Source organism: Limanda limanda, chromosome 22 (assembly GCF_963576545.1).
Source record: "Limanda limanda chromosome 22, fLimLim1.1, whole genome shotgun sequence".
In the NCBI taxonomy this organism is placed as follows: Eukaryota; Metazoa; Chordata; class Actinopteri; order Pleuronectiformes; family Pleuronectidae; genus Limanda; species Limanda limanda.
The window spans coordinates 15220784-15243694 of record NC_083657.1 but is presented as its reverse complement, the minus strand read 5'-3'; the positions used below and the strand labels follow the sequence as shown (position 1 = coordinate 15243694).

General features: G+C 40.7%; 1 protein-coding gene across 1 annotated transcript in view; it reads right to left on the bottom strand.

Annotated features, from left to right (window-relative positions):
- Positions 1 to 22911, bottom strand: part of sorcs2 (sortilin-related VPS10 domain containing receptor 2) — a 278645-nt gene that overhangs the window by 151563 nt on the left and 104171 nt on the right. Inside the window, exon 3 of the mRNA XM_061066215.1 lies at positions 2612 to 2711. Coding sequence (XP_060922198.1) covers positions 2612 to 2711 — 100 coding nt within the window. The remainder of the gene's footprint in view (positions 1 to 2611; positions 2712 to 22911) is intronic.

The window sequence follows — 22911 nt, the reverse complement described above, 5'->3', positions numbered from 1 at the left end:
CTCACGTACGTGTGGGTGGGGACACCTTTTAAACGTGGTCACTTATAATTTGGATGCAGAAAAGATTGAGGTGAACACAGGCTACCCGCTGATATTTATCTAAGGCTTTTAGACCCGATTTCCCCCTTCTGATTATCACAAGGGCGTTCTGACCGGATGTCAATCAATAATCCTGAAGTGTGGGGGGGTTTACAAATAATGTTGATGCTACCGTTTCTGTGAGTTTTGAAGTTTCTAGTATCGCCATTGTGAAATTGTTTCCTGCAAACGGCAAGTGTTTCCTCTGACGTTGTTGCCAAAGCATCTAGTGTGTGGGTTCTGAAGATTATAAAATTTTAGAAAAGGATTTAATCGGTCATTATATCTGTGGTCTCCCAAGTTTTTAAAATCAGCCATGATTTTGAAAATCCTCAAGTGTGCAGCTGCCTTAGATGGATCAAAGTATTTGATGATCACTGTGCACACACAAAATCTACATAAACCCACACTCACACCATGGTGATGAGTGTGCACCCACAGCCTTCCACAAGCAGAACGCACAACTTCTCTTGCCACAACAGCGATGGCACAAACAGGCGCCTGGATGCACCAATTCCAGCAAGCGGCACTGAACCTGAGCTTCCATCAAACCTGTACTGAAAGGCCTGGAGGTGTATTTAAGCAGCAGTTTGATCCCCGGCTCGTTTTCCTGGACATCTTCCTGTCACAACACCCCACAACCCCTCCTTGCTCTCTCCCCCTTTTTCTGTCCCTAAGGGAAATTAAGATGACTTCCATTCCCATGCAATTAAAAGCTCTCATGCTGTCTAGCCCTCTCCTATTCTCTCTCTCTCTCTCTCTCTCTGTGTGAGAGAGAGTGAAGAAGATGAGATGGCAGATCCCACACAGACATTTGGAAAGGGGACTGGAGCAGAAACTGAGAAAAGTGACTACATCTAATCTCCCTCTATCTCTTCATCGATTGGAAGAACCCTGGACCCTGGCGATGATGCCTGCCAATTAGACAGGCTGCCATGGTTGGCAGCTCAGTCGAATCTCAGCTTAAGTCACTGACTGTACCTCTTGTCTGCTTTCTAAAATCCACTGGAGCTCAGAGGCTGCCTGCAGATCGAAGAACTGCAAAGTGGGTGGGAGCTGTGCATGTTGCCACAGGGTGTTGTCTGAGAAATACCATCAAATTGTGTAAAAGTACCACAAGACTGGCAAAGAGGACATTTAAGCTCAGCAAAATATGTTTTACAGCACAAAAACGAAACATTACCAAAGGAAGGAGGTGTTTTAGGCATTTACAGATACGCTGCTATGAAACATCATCTATCACTAGATGTGGAATCTATACGATGTCTCTAGCATCTGTCAAATTAAGTCTGATAGTTGTTGGTTTGACTTTTATGTGCGATCATTCAACAGAAAACTGGTGCAGTCTAGGTGTTACTTTCATCCCATTCTTTCTGTGTGTCTGGGTCCTGATGGCCCTGCTTGTTCATTCATTTTGCATGATTCTGCAGAACACAGTTTACAAACAATAACATTCGGTGCCAATGCAGGAGGTTGTGTATTTTTGATGTAGCACACGTGAAACTGAGGATGTTGAGATTGGGGGGGGTGGATGGTTGAGAAGCATGTACAACTCTAGTACAGAACACTGACGTTTGCATCCGGTTATAATCCAGCATATAATGTTTGATGTGTTTAACCGTTACTACAACCATTATCCCAAATATTTAAAGGGAAGGTTTAGTTTATTTCTAATGAGGAGGACTATACTGTGTACGAAACTGTTCTATAATGTTTTCTGTGGCTCCAGAGAAATTCGGAGCTGGAGGAAAATGAAGGCCAAACTTTGGGCTTGATAAGAGAAACTTTAAACAGACATCCAATGTTAAAATCCAGGGTCATGAAGTTTGAAACATGTGGGTGTTTACCAGACAGCAGGAATCTAAAAGAAGATCCTCACAAGCTGCCTTATTGGAATTTTGGGATCCTGAGTTGTATTATCCAAGGAATGACTCATACCAGGGTTTAAATGAAAAGATACTTGAAATTTGACAGCTTCGACAAAAATCTGTCTTTGCAAGTCCCCTGAAGCTGCTATCAGACCTCCTACTTTCTCCCGAGGAGGAGGTGCATGTGTGAACGCCAATGTCCAAGTGAGATACTCTGCAGTCTCCGCAGACTTTTTTTAAGATATTTTCACAAGAGGACAGGGAGTTAAATCTTCAATTGAGTAACCAAACCAGGAATCAACAGAACAACTAGCATTCACAAATCTTTTATCTAGGAGCTCTAAAGTTTAAATTTATCTCAACAAAAAGATAACTTTATCTCACTGGCTTCAGCTAGTTGAGCCAAGATGGATTGATTGTGTACAGTATGTGTCTCCCTGCTGGAGTGTCCTCTCATGTGCACACATCTTATGTATTTAGTTCAAGTGGATCGAATGCTCAAATCCTTTAACTACATTAGATATTTTGTAATTCCTACCGTGCATGGCTGATTAAAATATTGTTTTAGACAGATCTGACTTCAGGTGAGAGCAAAGCTTTAGTTTCCACTAAAATTGTCAGCCCACAAACAGCAGTTAATTTTAACCATCAATATGTGCTCCTACCTTTTTCTTGTTGGTCGGACAGATGTAGAAACTGGTCACCACAATTGTCGTCCCTGGCATCAGATTGAGTTTGGTGTAGGTGGTGCCATAGTCAGAAGACCTGAAAGCCAGCAAAAAAAAAGAATGACATTAAGTCAGGAAATGTGTCTAACAGGGAGATATTTCCTGCAGATTTTCCTTTTTGCAATGGTCCCATGAATCGCACCATATCAGTAGGGAAGAGGGGGATGGAAATCATTTGGAGAATATCACCTCCAAAAACACCTGCTGCACACACAATATGTTCACAGTTTTACAATTAGATTTTACAATTTTTTTACCTTCTATTTCACCAAAATGTTATGTAACCTGCAAATTGAAATAACAGCAGCTCCATGAAGAACCTTCCCACTGACAGAAAGAGATTACATCTGTAAAAGGCCAGGGAAAGCACAACCTGCTCCTTCTCTCAAACTGCCCTGAAGGCATTGTTTCAGCTCTCTGTTCACCATATTACCACTTTGTGGACTGTGGACTGAGCTCAGTGACAATTCAAAAATGGCTGGACAACCTGTCATTGCCACAACAATGCAAAAACAGCCTCAGGCTAGCAATGAAATACTGGCCAATCCCCAAATCTGTCAGCTTTAAGAGCAGGTTTGGAGTGCTACGTTTGTTTAAGATTGATAGCCAACCGCTGGATTGTTTCTGCAGTCCGACTCAGTGTCAGTCTCGTCTCACTCGGCGAGCAATGTGAGAGTGATCGTTTGTGACAGATTTTGAGAAACGGTGCAGTATTCAGCACGGCAAAGCTGATGTTCCTTGACTACTTATGGATCATTAATGTCTCAAATTTCTGTCAATAGTACACAAAAGAAAGAGTAATACATGTAACATTCTTTTCAAACAAATAATGCAAGCAATAGGCAACAAACACTAACTATGACAGATTATGAAAGTAGGGTGCATTTTGTTGTTATTTTTTGACAACTTTCCTAGGCAACATTTGTAAAGCAATCCAACGCACACAGGAAGGTAAATGCTGCAGCATTTTGTCCAAGGTTGAGGGTTCAACAGGAGGGTTCAACAGGATGGAGAGGTCTTGACGAATGAGAATGATAAGCTAGCACGTCTGGCTGGTTAAGAATGAGAGGATTTACTCCTTTTCCCAGTGGGACGTCAGCCATTGACAGACACACACACAATGAGACACGAACAAGCCCAAAGCCCTGCCAAGCCATTCAGCAATCAGCTCTCCCTGAGTGCTCCGATACAGCTGGAGAAAATGGAGTGGCATAGCAGGGGTGAGCTATTCCCTTTGCACAGAGCCGGCAAGTGTTTTCATCTTCATTGCCGGACCTGGTGCGGCGCTTCACCAGGATCACTTGGCGGACACAGATAGATCTGGCACTGATGGCTGTGTTAACTGCCAAAGCTCAGAAGTTATGTGAAAAACCCACTCGTGGATAAGGCCTTTAAGGCTTGCTTTAAAGAGGTCCATTGGGAGGATGGGTCATCTGGATGTAAGTGCATAAACCACTCAGATCATTGGGATTCATTTGTTAGTTGTATTTCTGACTGTCGATTTCACATCCTTTTCTCTTTTGATAGCTTGTTTTTAAAGCTGCGTTGATTTTGTTTATTAATTCCCTTAACATACATCAAGTGCAGCAATATCAGCCTTCATTTGGATCTGATGAAAGTAAGGTAATATGTACTTTGGTTTTAGCTCTGGTTTGGTCTCCACCAACCATGAACAATATCTGGGTCTTAAACATTTTAGTCCTTCATAATGTCTTACAGCTGGTTGCAAACGTTGGCGTTTAATGATGAGTAGGGCAGTGTTGAGTGATAACAAAATATTGCTAAATAAAAAAGGCTAAAAGGCTCTGCAGAGCTGAGTGGAACCACAGTGTAGGTTATAATTTTATGGTTTGCCACAATGAGCAATATCTTTCACATTCCCATTCATGTAACTTCATACTACATCTTAACCAGTGCAGCTTTATCTTGATCAGAATTGAAGCCAGTAGCTTCCCAGTATGTAGCAAAATAATCAATAAACATAGCCCGAAAAAAAGGCAGTTAATTATTGTCTGAACAATTAAATCTATGATTGATTGTATAAAATATACTTAAGATTGTAGTTGTTGAGTTAATAAATCAAGTAATTTCCTTCTCAGTCAAAGCATGACAGGCGAACATGTACCTTCACTTAGTTGCTGTTTGTTACATTAAACCAGTGGGAATCTCTGTTTGACACAGATATCTGCAAAGACTTCCTTCTAATACATATTCACAGTCCTTTATTAGAAAGAGTGTACTGATCAACCGAGGTCGGAATGGGCGTTCTGCCCAGAATCACATCTCAAGACATGGATGCTATCTATTCACACCTCTGGGCCTCAGTCCTCCTCTGTCCTCATAACCTTCACTACCATAAAGGTGGCTTCTTTACATCCATCTGGTGTTTGAGACTGAAGGGAGCATTCTGGTCAACTGACGTACATTACTGGCAAAATATTCTGGTGGTTCCATGTGTAAAATATCAAAACAAAAAGACAATTTGCAACCAAATGAAGTTTCCTTCTGTTAGTAAAGAAGCAACCAACAAACCAAAATGTTATTCGGAAATGATCATTATCTATGATGAAAAAATTAACAATCTCTCCTTAGTCATGAAAGTTGGGGTTGTGTATATTTACTAAAATACTTGATAGTTGTGTATAAGCATCTATCAGACAACATGTGTTAAAAAAAAAAAAAAAAAAACTGAAAGATGTTAGAAGGTAGGGGGCGATGTGTAGACTTAAAGCCACTAATAAGGGTAATTTGAGGTTTGGATAAGGGTTGCAGCAGAAAGTCAGCAGCCCCTGCACCTTATAGGGCAAGAATAATGATGTAGAGTTAATAGGAGAGCTCATTGTGCCATTCAGACCTTTAGATTAATAGACTAGTAGGGAGCTATTGTAGATTAATGAGGAATAATTACTTTGAAATAGAGTGGAGAACAGATGAGAGGGGAGATTGCAGAGCACTACGAGAGGGGAGAAGGGTCAGATGAAAAAGTGAGTAAAGTTGAATCTATTGAACTCAATGTAGCCCTGTAATCGGAGTAAAATGTACTACTCTATACTATATACACTTGGAGATTAATGGGGCATCAGGAAACAGAAAATCACTGTCAATGTTGATATTACCATTCGTCTATAGGAAACATTTGAATTAGTCCAAATTCAGAAAATGTATCTCCTGGAAAACATATAGCCTCAAACAGCATAACACGGATATAGTTAAAATAAAATTGATTTTAATATGTACATGCTTAAACAAGTTGCAAAAGACACATGTCATATGCAAGAGGCCATACAGTAGATATCATGACAGTGGAAAATCATAACCCATTACAATAGATGAATATAAAGGAAGAGTGGAAGACACAGAAAAGGGGAGAGAAAGGTGGACATGAACGAGTCTGCACATCTGAGTGGACGTGACAGAGACAGACACTGCAGGTAAAATTGTATTTTCCTTGATGCGCTTGAGAAAACAGAAATGTGGAATCATTCTGAGGAAGGCGACTGGTGCTGATACAGATTTAATGTTCTAATATGTCAAGGTTGCTCCCAGTACCTGACGCAGTAAGACAAACAGAGCCAATGCGTGATGAGACAGAATTCAAACAGGGAAGAGAGAAGGGTAGAATCGATTTGGGGAAACACATTTCTCATAAATCTACCTGAAGAGCTTCAGCATGTTAGTGACTGATATATTATGATTGACATGTCTATCCTTCAAGGCATGTCTCTCCTCATTGTGCAAACATGTCAAGAAGCATCTGCTGTCAAGAGCTGCGCTATATACTGAGAGGGTCAAATGAAGCTGTTGGTAGACAGGCCAGAGGGTATAGGAGCTCAATGTGTCTTGACATGTCCAGGAAGCCAAACATTGAGGTAGACAGATGCTGTCAGCACGAATCAGGCCTGGACAGCCAGATGGCCAGACTGTTGCGTCTGCATAGAGATGCATACAGATGTCCCCAGGAAAACCGCTAGACTAGTTTGGGACTAGTGAGCAAAGAGAGCAGCGTCTTCGCCAAGACAGAGGATTGAGCCGTATCTGCCTGTGGAGAACGTGTCAGAGATTTCGATCATACATGCAACATGCCGCACTGTCAAAAAGACACAAGGTTGTGAGGATCTGCAATGCATGGAAACACCGCCCCTCTGCTGACAAGAGTGATGAAGCACGAGGCAAACTTGCTTCCTTGCCAGGGTATCAATCACTGGAGTTATTAGCTGCATCCCAAAAGATTTGTGCCAACTTTTGTCCAGGGTGGGTTAAAGTTGAGGTCAGCACAATGTAAGCTTCTCCATATTTCTTTTTGAAAGAGTAGGGGATTAGCAGGAGATGGGAGCTTTTGATTTATCCCAGCAAAGGTAATTGCCATGACTAGTGTTAAAAATTACTGCTGAGAGAGGGCTACCATTACAGCTGATTTACTGTGGCTAAAAGCAAGGCATCATAAATACCACCTGCTCTTTCAACAAGTGCAATCACATTTTATGCTAAAGAATGGTAAACTTGAGAAATATAATTTAATGGCGTAGCTCTAGGATGAGGTACGATGCTAAGAAAAGAAAGACAGGCGCCTCCATCTGCTTCACACATGGACAGGTCATTACTGCTGTCCTCTTTCTGGCTCGCACTTCCCTTTAAAAAATGACCATTCTGCTTGACTGCATCTGTTTTGTACAGACCAGACAGCACCTCATTGCCATCTATCTGTTTATTTCCCCTTCTTTTTACAGGATAGCAATGGTTACGGATGACGAAGCTCAGGGAGTCTCAGGTGTACCCCGGACAAACGTTTTACGGCCATCTTCTTCAGCCTGATTACTTCAAATCCAAATTTTATTGAAGACAGAATGCACTGTATAATGATATAGAATGATTTCAACAGATCAACCACATGTTGCCAACAAAGAAGCTGCAGGACAGTTGTAAAGGTACTTTGAAAAACATTTTTTTTATAGAAAATGCCTTTTTGGCTGCTCCTACAATGCCTGCACTGTCCTTTCAAGGCATGTTTGACCCTTAAGTGATCTTTCTGTGACAGTCACAAAGTCACAACACAGATTTTAACACCAACTCTGGAAGTGTGAATGCTTGCAGCTGCGAATGACCCCACAAAATGGCAGCAAAGCCGAATGAGGTGTGAACTTGTTTCGATGGAAAAAGCAAAAGGACAACTGGTGAACTCCTCTTGCACTTGGGATGACAGTCGCAGACGTGTCAGCCACACAACTCATGAAAGCGCATACAATTCCCAGTGTCTACATAAAGGTGTTATGGTTGACAGGCTCACGACTCAACCATAGACCAAAGAGGAACTGTTCACAGAAGCCCACCGTGGACACTTGACCTGCTTTATACCAGAGAAAGAGTCACAAGTTACAAGTTCACAAGGTATTAGATCAGATGATATATGTAAACCCTGATCCTTAAGTTGTTGGAGCCTGAAAAACCTCTTATCCTCACTCTAATTATTGTGGTCATGACCCAACAGTCATGACCCATTGGCATATGAAACCACAATTATGTGCTAAGCAAAATACCACTAGACGTAGAACGAACGTATGAGGTTTTTTTTACTTGGATGAACTGACACTTTAAGTCATGGTACACTGTTACCTAAGCAGTCCATTAATTTGAAAATCATAGACTGTTAGTGCTCATCAGCATTCCCCTTCATTTCCCTCCCCCATCTGTCACTTCCTGGACAATTATAAGGCACCATTTGAATTTTGAGCTCAGCCTTTGCGTCACTTTATCAAAGTGCCATTTGCACTGACAGAGGTCCTTGAAGGCGCCGCCATGTGAAATGCGCCAGAGAGGAAACAGAAGATAACATACTCTACTGTGCAGAAGGAGACTTTTGAAGTAGAATTGATCAGAGCTGACAGTCATGCATGCAGCCAAAGGAGGGATCGGATTTGCTTATGCAGCAGTTGTTAAAACTATCATGTATGATGGAAGTAAATTAGATAATTTGTACAAGAATAGAAATACCTGGCAGCATAGGGTGACAAGTTTCTTCATCTTAGTCACTGATTCCTCTGCAGCAAAATTAATTTACATCTGGTGCCACCTACACTAGAAGTTGTCTGAGCGGGCAGTTAGCCAGGCTGCAGTGATTCATGCTCGGAACAATGACTTCACAGCAGTGGAAAGTCTCTTGTAGTGCACTGTTGCCATTTGAGCGGTGATTTTGGAAGTCTCCTTATTTTTTTAAATACTATTATACTGCCCATTAATGAATCCATACAAAGGGAAAAGGGTGAATGGGGAAGCTTTTCTGTTTGGATCGCTGTTACATTTTACCACTGACCTCCTGTTTCCAAAGCTCTAATGTTGAGTAGCTGGCCGTGTCCTGTCAGCCTCGGTGACAATTTGTTTGTCCTTTGACAAGAAGAAATTATAAAAAAGACACAGGTTGCCGTGGCCTCCAGCTCTCCCTCTGTGGGCAACTGTCTACCTGCTTTTGTCAACACAGGCTGTGCTAGCCCTCGGTGTAAGGTATTCGTACCTATGTCCCTTAAATGTGCCCCAGTTTCCCGCTGTCATGTAGCCCAACTTCACTACCTTTCTCACTGCAGGTTAATGTTTGATAAATTACTCACTTTACTTACACGGCTGAAACTTCAGGCCTCTTTAGTTGATCTGTTTCCAATCAGAGGTCAGTGCTCTATTTGTAAGACTATATAAGTTCCAGATGCCTATAATTAGCACCCTGCATGGTTTCTCTAAAGAAAGCTGGCTCTGTTAAGGACACCTAAAAAAAGAAAAAGGAACATGTGCATAGATGAAACACTTTATTACCAGGAGAAATAACCACATTCCCTGGATCCCATCGACAACAAGACATGGCTCTCCCAGTGAGCATAATTAGGAAGCAAAAACAAAACTAGAGCTGTAAACTGTAAACGTACTGCCGCATTATTTAAAATATTAAGGCAACACATCTTTTATGCATGATATTTTGTCACAGAAATTATTGTGATAAATTATATTATTGTCAACATTTTGAAACCATGTCATACCACTGATAAAATGATAATATACTAGCATCATATTAACTCTTTCATAGAGCAATGAACTTTGAATTCGTAAGTATATTCAGTCTCACATTTGAATTAGAATTAAATATTTGAATAAATAAAACCTACTTAAAATAAACCACAGGTTGTCCTGGCTGTGCACGTCACATGCTGCTCGCGGCAGGTGAACTGAGTGATGTCAACACACCTTCACATTAGCATAGTCATTATACGCATGTTAGCCTATGCTGATATCCCCACAGTGCCTATGTATGGCATCATCAGCCCACTAGCATGACTACCTATAGGTTTTTTTAAAGCTTAAAGAAAGATAACTAGAGTGGTACTCTGACTTTTTGAAGCTTATCAACATCAAAAAATCATGTCTGTCCTGCAGAGACTCTCTCCTGTGCAACCCTTAATTTCCAAACCCCTCCTACAGAAATATGGCTTCAAATTTGCATTTTATTAAAAAACCAGGTTACTCTTTTGGAAAGCTGACAATTAAACGCATGCAAACCCACTCACCGAAATGTGAGCATTGTAAAGAAGTGGCGATTATAGCATTGAGTTTTGTGACAAGTCCACTTAGCAGTTCCACTTATCTTTCCCCCTCACTCCCCCTCTTTCTCCCGACTGAGATTAAATACTTCTTACAAGCTTCTCCTCCGTCTTCTTGCTCTAATGTGGTTAAGCTCTGACTCAACCACTTCTGCTGACTGGACTTTGCTCATCAGAGACACCAAAGGCACCATAAAACACCCCCACCCATCCACTTCTTCTCAGTAGTAGCCACCCCTCCATGCACCCATGTCCCAGCAGGATAGAAGGAGGTAGGGCAGTAAATGGGGACATTTATCTGTATGACATCCCGATCAGTGCCCTTTGGGACATGCTCCCTGAATGGCTAACTCTCTCCCACACTCCACATGAAGCATTGGTGAATTTGTGAGCAGCTGAATCTGTGAGGTTTGACTTGGATATTGTGTTTGACGTGTCAGAGTCAGAGTGAACTGAAATGAGCTGATAAAAAGAAGCAAATCCTCTCACTGAACTTGACAGTGAATCCTTAAACAGGCAGCCATGTTCACAACCAGGGCGGCAGAGCCTCTTCTCTCTCTCTCTCTCTCTCTGCTGTTTCAATCAATCTGTTCAACACATCAAGCACACTACACGTTGTTTAATTTCTCCTTAACCACACTGAGGCCGGATACACACCAGAAGAAGAACAAAGGCAACGGCATGCTCTCCAGCTTAATGTGTTTAATGGAAATGATGTTTCCCTTTCTTTACCTCAGGCTATTAGAAAATGCTCATCACTCTTAGACCCAAAAGCCAATTACTGATCTCATATGGATGATTAAAAGAGACAAAATGCTCATGTATTAGAGCTATAACCCTTGAATTCAGCAATTAGACCACTGCTGGGAAAAATTACCAGCAGTGGTAACTAGCTTTTGCTTGTTTTGAGCTTAAAGGTGTCATTCAAGTAATTTAGACAATGATAATGAAAGCCTGGAATTTTATTCCTGAGTCACTTAGTTTTAATTGTACATTTCTGCTATGAGTAAAATGATTACCAATATTATCAATAAAGCTGCCACCTCTTACTTGTCTGTGAAAGTGTAGTTTTTGATTGATATGAGCACCACATCGTTAATAATTATCCAGTGGTCACATTGCTCCGGACATTTCTCACTGTCATGTTGCAAATAAAGAAGTCTGCCAATTTTACAACTGAAAATGCTGAAGAACACACTTAGATTCACTGCTTTTCTGTTGTATTTATTATCATATTTTGGGTCTTATACTGTTTATTCAGGCAAAAACTGATAAAAAAAATCTGAAGGTTTCATATTATTGATTCATGAAAATAATTGTAAGTTACAGCCCTAGTACCAATTGATTGAGACTTAATTGAAGGAGACATAAAATGATATGTGCATTTACGGTGAAAAGTATAAGAGATTCATTTTCATGCAGTTGTAAAAGGCAGGAATGAGAGAGTTCAGACTTCAACTAGATGGTAGGCAGGCAAGTTTCCTTACAGAATAACAGAGTTTAATTAAAATGAACCAATTTGAAGCTCTATCATCAACTGATATCCCTCGAAGGCTCCTGACATCAAAGACCAGCAGGCTAGTCTCACCTGCTAGCCCTGGCCTCATGCTGGGAGCACGCTTGCGAACTGCCGTAGGGCATCTCCCCAGAAAGGCCAACACTGCCTTGCTTACAATGATCAAGAGCACACACTGTACATATAAAGACAATCACATGAAGGACATGAGAACGTTGCCTTTGAAGTGCTGAGGTCCTGTGCTGTATGTAAAACTTCTGACCTGAGATCTTTCACTAATTAGTTGGATATGGGACCATGCTTTGTGGGGGAACAGCAGGTTTTGTTTTTTATGGATTCAGGGAGCAACTCATGCACTAAATAATTTAATTATTTATTTAAAACACTAATGAAAGAAAGCCTTTGTAGGCATTCTTCCTACGCATGAATTTGATCATTGTTTGTGGTAATTACAGCACTATGCCTATTTGGCCCCTTTCCCCCTTTCTTTTTTTAATCCCACCAATTTGACCTTTCACCCCAAAAGGAGAAGCCTGGCAGGATTGTCTGACGCCCACACGTGCTTGGACGTCAGAGGTCATCCGTCATGGGAGGGGGTCGGTGCTAATGTCAGGCAACCCGAAGACAAACCAATTTGTCAAAGCAACCGACTCTGACAAGGCCCATAAACTAATCAACCAACACTGATTGCTGTTAGTTTGACTGTTGATATGGACCGATTGTAAATTCAGACATTTTGCTGTTAAAATCTAAACCCTAATGATGTGAGTCGTAAACTGTGATTCATGAAAAGTATCAGATTTTCAGGAACAACTTAAGCCGTTGGTCTTAACTCGATATCCAGGAAATGGGCTATGGCTCCATCTTTTTATCTCTCTCTTGTTAAGAAGTCAAATATGTAGATTCCCCATAACTACCCATTTCCTTAAAATTAACGCTTTAAATATTATGACGATTTAAAAAGAAAAACAAACAACAACAAAAAAACAGTTTAAGATGTGCATAATTTAGTTTCTACAAAATCTCTGGTTGCAGCAACATCAAAAGAATGTCCATTATTATACAAAAAGCCCAGCGCTCCTCTCAAGCTGGACACATTTCATTTAGCTTCCTTCACATGCAGAGAGAAAGTGAGGAGGGAGAGCGAGCCAAACGGTGGTTTCAGTAAGTGGGCTGATAACACAGCGAGAAGGGAGCACTTTCCCAGGGGGCTGAGCGAGCACACTGCAGTGCCTTCACATCTCCTAATCATCTGTCACCCCCAAAGACACACACCAACACACGCACACACACACACACACACACACACAGCTTGTCCACAGTGCATTGGCTTAGCCATGTTTAGCTGTCCTACATTATCAGCTCCTTTTCAGATGTCTGTTATAATAAATTGAATTTGTCAATCAACAAAGTGCTAGACTGTACCGAGTATTGTGATTTGATCGGGTTAATCTTAGGTTCGTCTGAGTATTCAACTCCCACCTGATATCTGTGCTTTGAGTCGGCACAGGTAAACCTGTCTGAGGCTATAAAAGCTAACATGCATCACTGTAAAGGACATCCACCTTTTAATAAATAGAATGCAACCGAGATGGCTCTTAAATGTCTAAATGCCACACTGCAATGAATGTGTTTACAGGCCTATAAAGCAATCCTAACTCATGGGGTAATCTTTATTGCGGACGCCTGTGTTCAGTGAGAGTAGATCATGTAGTTCTGAGAGCGCTTTCCACTAACCCCTACTATTAATATCTGCACTGAGCACGAAGCAAGAGGAGACGCCATTAAAACACTGCTGGAAGGATTTGACCCAAAGCGAGCAGGGGCCTTGGTGGAGGCAGGAGACTTCTAGCAGATATGTGTGGGAAAACGGTTCAAAAGAAAGTCATTGTGGTGGAGTGAGCCTGGCGAGGCCGAGCTCATCCATGTGTCAGGCATTTGTGTGGGAAGCCAAAGGAAAGTCTCATATCATTTACTTTATTTTGACACACAAGGCTCCGGCGCAAGACTTGCCTTCTCATTCTTCTCATGCAACAGTGACATTGATTCTTAATTTGTAAAAAGACCTATGGAAATGTAGTTCAGAATTTCAGGCACTTATTTTTCTTTTCAATTTTTCTTTTTCAACCAATGTCAAGTTATATATCCTCTGAGAGCACCATGGCTTTTTGCTTTGAATAGAATAATCAAATTTGTCTTATTCCGTGTCTCTCTGCTTCTCTGTCCTCACATGTCCAAAACGCTGTATAACCATTTAAAACTAATTCTGATCTGCCCTTATTGTCAGTCTTTACTTAAAGCAAACAAGTCATTTTAAACTGGTTATGAAACTGCTGCCTCTTTATGAGCTACAACAGCAAATAAGACAATCAGGGAGAACATTTTTCTATCAACTATTATCAATGTCTGTGGTCAGATCAGATTAGGTCAGAACTAGAATTACGATACATTACCTCATCTCTGTGCATCCTGCAAACAGCTGCGTGTAATGGTGTGGTTTGATATTCCTGACAGGCAGACACACATCAATACCGACTCAACTGACATTGCTGACCCACTACAGTTTAGAATTAGATTTGTTGGTTGTCAACGCATCTATATCTTATTTTTGATAAATATTTTAATCGAGTCCCTCCTGACAGTACTCAGTTCTCTCTTCCTCTCTCTCACTCTCAGGCTGACACACAGACACACAACACACACAAAAACCCTGTGTCATCTCACATATGTGTATCCACAGACTAGCTAAAAACAACATCAGTTTGTTTTCATGAACACAAATGTCGTGATTATCTGCAGACGGAGCGGTGAAGTGAGATCCGATCACAAGTGGTCACAGCTGTTCCATTAGTGCGCTCACTGATACTGCCGTGCCATTATATTGTCAATTGGCTGTTTTAATGGATAAATTAATAGATAGAACTCTTCATTGAAAATGAGTGGCTGAAAGTTATCAAAGCGGCAATTAATTGTAACATTCATCACGACGACTGTGAGATAAACACTAGACACACCGGGTTAAAGTAAGAGTGACCTGTGCATATTCGATTGACCATCGCTGCTTGCCTCCTGCATCACTAAAAACAACTAAATCAACTAAAAACTACACTTTTCCACAACGTAATATTTTTGGGCCACAAGAACTCTGTCAAGTGATGCAGTGTGAGGTAGAACAATCCTTCATCACCCTCTGATTGAACAGTTCATAAAAACACTGGGACCACAACCTGTGATCACTGGGAACCACTGATCTACTTAAACTGATTTGACAAATGAGCCCACAGACTAATTAGCCTATGGATTTGATTTACAACATTCCAGCTGCTGCGGCTGCTCGCTCTCGCCTGCTGCCTTCCAGCAGTTAAGGTGTTTATAGTGCCTCTGTTTCATTTCCATTCAGTTGCTGCACCGTGATGAAATCAATCACTGCACGTCAAGCACAAACAGCTGGAACACGAGTTGGTCTATAAATAATTTCTACAATGAGTAGAATTAACTAATGAGTTAGTGGGATCATTAGAAGTTTCCATCATGGAATGAATGATTACATAATCAATATTAAAGACGTGAATAGTCTCCATTAACTCTTTAAGAATGGAGCTTATATTTTGAGAAGGAGAATGGTGGTTCACTGACTTCTCTACTTGGAAAATACATCACAATAACTCCACAATTAAAACTCTAAGGCAACAAAAGACGGCTCACAGCAGTTACAGCACACTGACGGATAATCGACTTGATTTGAATTTAGATTGAAACTGAATGGGAAGGATGTTTGATGTTACAAAAAGGGCCTTTTTGTATTCGTGTTTTGTTGCGTAACATCTATGTCTTTCAATATATAAAAGATAAAAGATGCAGAGGAAGGTTGAGGGGATGTTTGCTAATTGGAAGTGGTGGAGAAAGTACTCAGGCCTTTGGCTAAAGTATTTAATAAAATAAAAAAAGCAAAAATGTACTCTATACTCTATATAAGTAAAATACCACTATAACTTTCAAAAGTAAATAAGTACTTGCTTTTAATACATTTACTTTAGCCTATTCCCTGATACATTACAGGTGTCTCAGCGGTGGCCCCTTCCAAATGCTTTGAGGCTCTTTTTGAAAGAGGTGGGGTCTGGTGCTATCAGATTGGGTCAGTGGATCAATTCACCTCTCGATAACATAAGGTGGTGTATTGTTAAAAATACAGTGGAGTAGAAAGTTAAGATATTGCTGATGAAAGTAGTCAATAATAAATCTAGTTTAAGTACCGATAGATGAAAAATCTACAACAATACAGTAACAAATTAAATGTACTCTGTTCCATCCCACCACGGTGCATTGGAGTATGATATCCATTGTATGGTTTATGTCAATTCTCTAGAACATTGTTGTTCAGTTTTTACCCATCTCATGTATAAAATCCCCCATTTTTCCTCCACACATGGAGGAAAATGCTTCAACCCTGCTTTGTTCTTCCCTGCATTATAGATGGAGCTGTCCGTGGTGCTGAAACTTTTCCAGCACTGCCTACATTTTGACTCAGGAACCTGCCGACAACATCTGGGCTCTTGTTACACAGGAGTAATTTCTCTGTTTTATCACCTTGTTTCCTCATTGTTGTGGCAAATGTTCACAGAAAGCACATTTGGATTCAAATGCGCCCACGTTTGCTCGTCCCTGGCTTGATATGCTGCCGCTGTTCCCCCGGACCCAAATGTAGCTGGTCATCTCATTTGTGTAATTGCATTTAAAAGCATACTTGCCTCCTCATCAGACGAGTAGAAATATAATGCCTGAATTTGCCGACAGCGAGGTTTCTGCAGCGTGAAGTAATAAGGTAAGAGAGTTGTTGGCACAAAATCAAAAGTGACATCAGCTGATAGGTAAAGATGCATCCGTCCTGGGAGCCATAAAAGAAATACATGAAGAGGCTAAGTAGAGCTGTTGCATGTCAAACTACGCTGGCAAAAAGAAGATGAGATCAAAAGTTTCAAGACACAGAGATGAAAGCAACCAAGGTGAGAGGATAATCAAAGGGCAGGATGGGATACAGGGCCCACAGGGAAAAGCTCAAGTGAGACAGAGAGAGAGAGTGATGAAGAGGTTTTGAGGAGGTAAGTGTGGGCAGGGAGGTCAAACAAAGTATGACTGCACTGCACCTTCGTGTGCACGCACACACATTTGTCACCACAACACAATCTGCAATCCAACAGCCAGTTAACATCTGACAAATAAAGGAACGACAACTGGTACACTCTCTCTTTTTACCTCCGCCAAGGAAGTTATGTTGGATTTTTTTTTTTATATGTAAGCACGACAACACAAAGTCAGCAGAATAGATTACATCTCAGGCATTGTTCGTGTTACCCTAGACATAGCTTTCTTTGTCTGTGTGGATTTCTTCTTAAATGCATGCTGAGAACAAAGATTGAGCCAGCACTGAATTTAAGTGTTACAACCGGGAATAATCAGCTCAGAGATTCAACTAGGCAACCATTAATAACAAGACTTTTAAAAAGGCGTGAACCTGGCCCGTTCTGTCTTATTTATATTTGCAAAAATGCACATTGTTGCAGATTTATTTTCCCTAAGCAAAGTACAAATGAGAAGTTACTCTAATTACTTAGCTACCATTAAATGTTTGTTTTTTCTTTAGAGACGCAAGATTGATCGAATCACCCAAGAGTACAGTCTCAAGTCAATCAAGAATTGATACAAAGAAATTCATATTGTTCATTTATTTGCAAGCATCCTTTATTAAACATGACAGATAACGCTCGAGACAACACTCACCCCCACAGCAATTTACACAACTATGGTACTGTTAACCTCTACACACACACACACACACACACAAACACACACTGTACATCTGACTGCTCCCTGTACAGCCGAATGTAAATAAGCCAATTAATGCATTTATGTGTGCCTGCAGGGAAACAGACAGTCACGACCACCTGTGAATCTGTGGCCTGTGATTGTGTGTTTGCAAAAAGAAAGAGAGAGATAGCGAGAGAGAGAGAGAGAGAGAGAGAGAGAGAGACAGTGCTGGGACACAAATGCCCACAGGAATGAACAGCTGTACTTGTCTGTAAATGAGAAGACTAGCACATGTTTCTAGACACACACATACAGAGTGGAGGGGGGGGGGGTTTCAGTTATAAGAGCCCGTAACTGGTGGAGTGGAGGTGAAGTGGGAATTAGCTGACAGTGTCTGTTGTTTTTGCATGTTTGTTTGTTGTTGGGGAGGCTTGTCAGTCTATTTACAAGCAAAGCTAATGGTGGTCACCTAAAACTTATGTCTGTTTTTTCAATATGTTCTTTTGCCTTCTTGGGTTTTATTTTGATAAAGAGACAGGATATAGGGGGGACAGAAGGTAAATGGCATACAGCGGCTGTGAGAAGAAGCTCAGAGAAGCATCTTTGCCAGTGTGGAATAAAATGTCAGCTGTTAGGTTACCTGTGGAGGTTTTTTAAGGCCAAATACATTATTTCACAGTCAGGGTCAGGTTTTGTGTTTGGTATTAGTTATGAATATAAATAGTTATACGGGACAAAGGAACACTTTAGGACAATGACATTCCTATTGAACTCTGAATCATCTGAGATGTTGCATCAAGCCAAGGGAAGCAGCGCTTGGCGGGTGGTGTGCATGTACATGTTTGTGTACATTAATCATGATCGCAAATTGCTGTTTGTTTCTGCTATATGACTCTTTGATGAATGTGTGTGTATTATGTATTTTATTTTTTTATGGCTGGGCATCTCTGTGTCTATGTTTACATGGTTACATTATTCTAATGAATGACCTTATTCTGAATAAGACATTATTTCAATTAATGAGTGATATAATCTTTTTTTATATATTTCAAGATACATATTACCGAGCATAGTCTGAATATTACATTCATATTACGTCCTACTACTTACACTCAAACCCAGAGCATGTGTCATGAAGGAGTTAGTAAGTGCCATACATGCTGTGAAAAGTCTAACTGGACTTTTATACCGTCTTACAACCAGTGGTACTGTTCAGGTAGTCAATTTTGTCTGGTTTTACACTTTTCTATCAGTATGGGGTAGTATTTGGTGTCGAGTCCTCTGGGTACAATTTCGGTTATGACTCATAAAGCAAACTGTTCCTGTAAAACATCAACCCTACATTCACTTACAACTATTTTCCAGCAATGTTCCATCATAATCTTTTCATCAAAATTCAAGCTCCAGACCGCTAGCACAATTATTTTATATCCCATCTGTAAAGCATGTCTAATCTCCAACTTTAATAGGCATAAACAAGGATTTTGGACCAAACATGTATAAACATTGGAAAAAATAGATTGCTATAAACTGCACTACTTTGGCTTTGATTAATTCATAAAAAGAAATCAAAGCCTTCAATGTTGCACCCCCATTAAATACACCCCGCAATAATTTCACTTGCACTCTACATCATCTTGTTGTGAAAGGTTGCTTAAGTGGCAGTTAATCCACCAGGTTTGCTTCCAGAACATAATGAAGGTACACCTCAATTCTTTATTCAGCCGTTTCCTCACATTTCTCAACTAAAGGCAGAACAAACTAACACTTTATTCAACACCACTGTGTCATGTTCAATCAATAGCTATTCACAAGAAGCAAGTCTGGCTGAAATGTTCAAGCCTGTAATCTTGCTGTAAGTGAGGCTTTAGTAAAGCGTTAAGTAGGGTAACAGCAACAGCTCATAATAACTATCCTCAGATTATGGTGGTCATTCCTGACAAGCAGCAAATTTAATTGTTCCATTAGCGGTGACTCAAACATCTCAAAAGATCCAAAGTGATTTGATTCAATGTGTGAAGTCAACACAGCCATAACAACTGCACAGAGGAAGTTAGTGTAAGTCTATAAACCCCTCAAACAGATTTTTGGGAAGGACTGATAAAGCTGTAGTTCAATCTTCCTGATGCTTTTTAGTGAACAGTGAAAAAATATGTTTTTCTAATTATTCTGCTATTTTCAAGTCTTCACCCCAGCTGTGTGTTTTGAGCAGCATCTCAAAACTACTTTCCAATATATAATATACATTTTTGAACGAGATGAAACGTGAATAATCCCTCAGAGAGGAGCTGGGTTGTACTTCAGAAACAAAAACATGAGCACACAAATAAAGAAAATTCATGTCTTCTTTAATGAGTCCAGTAAGATGGAAACATACTGCTGCAATAAATGTTTTGGAAATATGCCTAAAACCAACCTGCTGAATATAAACACACACACACACACACACACACACACTTGTATGATGGCAAATTATTTTGGCAGGTCCTTTCTAAGCCAAAGCCAAGGGTATTAAAAAGGGTCACAAAGACCAACTGTCATCCTATTATCATTATTTATTTAGTAGAGTTTTCATTTAGACTTTGGGTTATCCATCAATCCATCAATCCATCAATCCATCAATCCATCAATCCATCAATCCATCAATCCATCAATCCATCAATCCATCAATCCATCAATCCATCAATCCATCAATCCATCAATCGATCCCTTTTCTGCTGCTGAAACATGGCAGGTTGGATCCTGGTGGTAGCAGGTTACACTGAGCAGCCCACATGTCCCTCAGCTCCTCCCTTTCCAGCCCCCCCCCCCCCCCCCCCCCCCCGTATTCAGGGTCTACCCCAGGGTGTGCTATGGAGTTGCAGTGTTCCCACATGGGACTTTAGGTCAATCTGGTCTGAGTGTTATTCAGATAGAGATTGAGGGGCTGCTCGTTTAATCACTTAAAGGCTCCAGTCTTTCCTTTGAAGACATTTCCTCTATCCCCAATAGGGCTTAGATTGTTTGTCAATGGCCTCTATGAGGACCAATATAATCATTGTGTTTCTCAATCCACCAGCTTCATGATCGAGGGTATGGAAGGGGAAAATCTAACCATCTAGCCCAAATGCATCCCTGTGGTCTAACGCACATCACTAGAAGTTAAGGTAGCAAACGTGATGTGTCTAGACCAGCCCGGGATCCTTAATAGTTATTTATTTTGGGTCTGCTTGTTACATTTTACACCCAAGTCCAGCTTTTTCAATGCAGAGAGTAGTGCTTGTCCTGTAACAGAGCTGATTAACAGCCAGACTGAGGAGCACAGCAGTGGCATGATAGCTGGGCTGTGCCGAACCAGGTAGTTGATGTGGTGACATTGCTGCTTTTTTGGATCAACTGAACGCACAAGAGAAATCATAAAGTGGCATATGCTGACACATTGCCAGGGTGCCATCTGTGTGTGGGCTTATTGAGGGAAAAAATAGCTGGAGGTGCTTTGATGTGTGTCAAATGCCACCGGTTTCTAATGCTGTAAAGTTCAATTTATACTTTCTGTGCCCTCGTCATTTGTCCTTGTGACACAAAATTGGTCCACCTGTCCATGTCCTTGTGAATGTCTTCCCACGACATCTACATTCAACCCAGAACTTTTCACCACAGGAGCCATATGCACAGGTTGTAATAAGTGCTGACTGAACCACTGTGGCTAGAAAAGAACATTGCGCTTCAACAACAGTTAAAAGAATAATTATTTTAATCTTTTTGGGCAGTTTAATGAAGTTTCTGACATTCACCAATGTTTTTTTATCTGGGATTTATTCTTATGTAAAAAAAATAGTCTACGGACAGTGAAGAGCACTCTTACGCACACATGACACGCTTGTGTAAAATAATTACATATCTTGTGTTAATCTACAGTTGTATGATAAGATTTAAATTATCATAATATTTGACATTGTTCATATTAGACAGACTTGTAAATTTGTATATATTTCTTTAAGCTTTTAAGAGGTGTTACATAAACGTATGTAAATAAATAAATGTAAAGGACAACACTTATTCACAAAATGATTCGCCTATTGTTTTAGGTTTAGGTTTTACACACTGGCATTTACACGAAAATGTGTTCCATGGTTTTCCGTTTTTCTATTCACTGAACAAGTTAGTGTTTCCCATGTGTAGATTTTTTGGTTAATTGATATTTTACAGCTGCATGACGGAAGTGGAGATATGTGGTCGACCTTTACATTCAGTCTATGGTGAAACACACTTAATGGCTAGACTGATGCACACATAGTCACAAGGCTTGACCTGCTAAGTAAAACATGCTTGTATTAGCGTAGCTTGTGTTTGTAATTATTCAATTTTTTTCTCCTTATTCAAGAAGGTTAACCTTATGGAAACACGTGAAGAAACACAGCAACTCTCTGTCCCTGAGTGCATCGCTCTGCCTCTCTTAGTTAAGGCTGAAGAGGCTTTTTGTAGCCTTGAAAGAAGAAGCCTTTCACAGTGTGGCAGACAGAGAGCACCCATGAGGGAGGCTGGATGGGTCCGGGCTGAGTGCATGGAGGAGGGCCTTGGTCTGGGTGTCTGATTGGATTAGGCTCAGGTTGATAGTATGTTGGAGGGGGTCGCTGAGAGGTGAATGCTCTGGCTTCAGGGGCGAGGTGCAACACTGCATAGACAGGACGCCATGACAAAACTGGACTGGGAATGGGAGGCTAAGGGGACGGAGACGGGGTTGGGAGGTGGGTGAAGAAGGTTGAAGAGTGTTTTAGAGAGTTGCATTTGCACATGGACATTGTACTGAAGGAATTTTTTACTGATTGTTTTTTTGTGTGTGTTCTTGCCATATCCTGTCAGTCGTCTCACCCTCTGTTCCATTTTGCTGCTGAATAATTTATCTGTGCAACTACTGGCCAGATTGTTTGATATCATCCACCGGGCTTTTTATTTTTAAATAGGTTTGGCTGGAAGATTGGTCACGTTTTGAATACTCACAGGGAGAGTGGTGAACTGCTGTAGCTGCTAACTTAGCTTGTGCCTTCACAATAGCTCCTGGAGCTTCTCTTTACTTTCTCTGTACTTTTCTGTTTACCTGCCCCTGGCAATTTGTTCATCATGCACACATTTTGAATTTCATTTAATAAAAAGTTACTGAAGAGGGACAATATAATAAAAAAATAAGGCTCTCTAATTTACCAAGCTTCATCTATTTTAAGCAGGCCCGGATCTAGACTTCTCAGATTAGGGGGGCAATTAGAAATTTGGGGTAGGCACCTTTTCACACAGTAGACTTGATGTTGAGAGTTTTTCCTAGATGCAAAGAAAACACAACAATAGGAAATTCAACCGAGGAC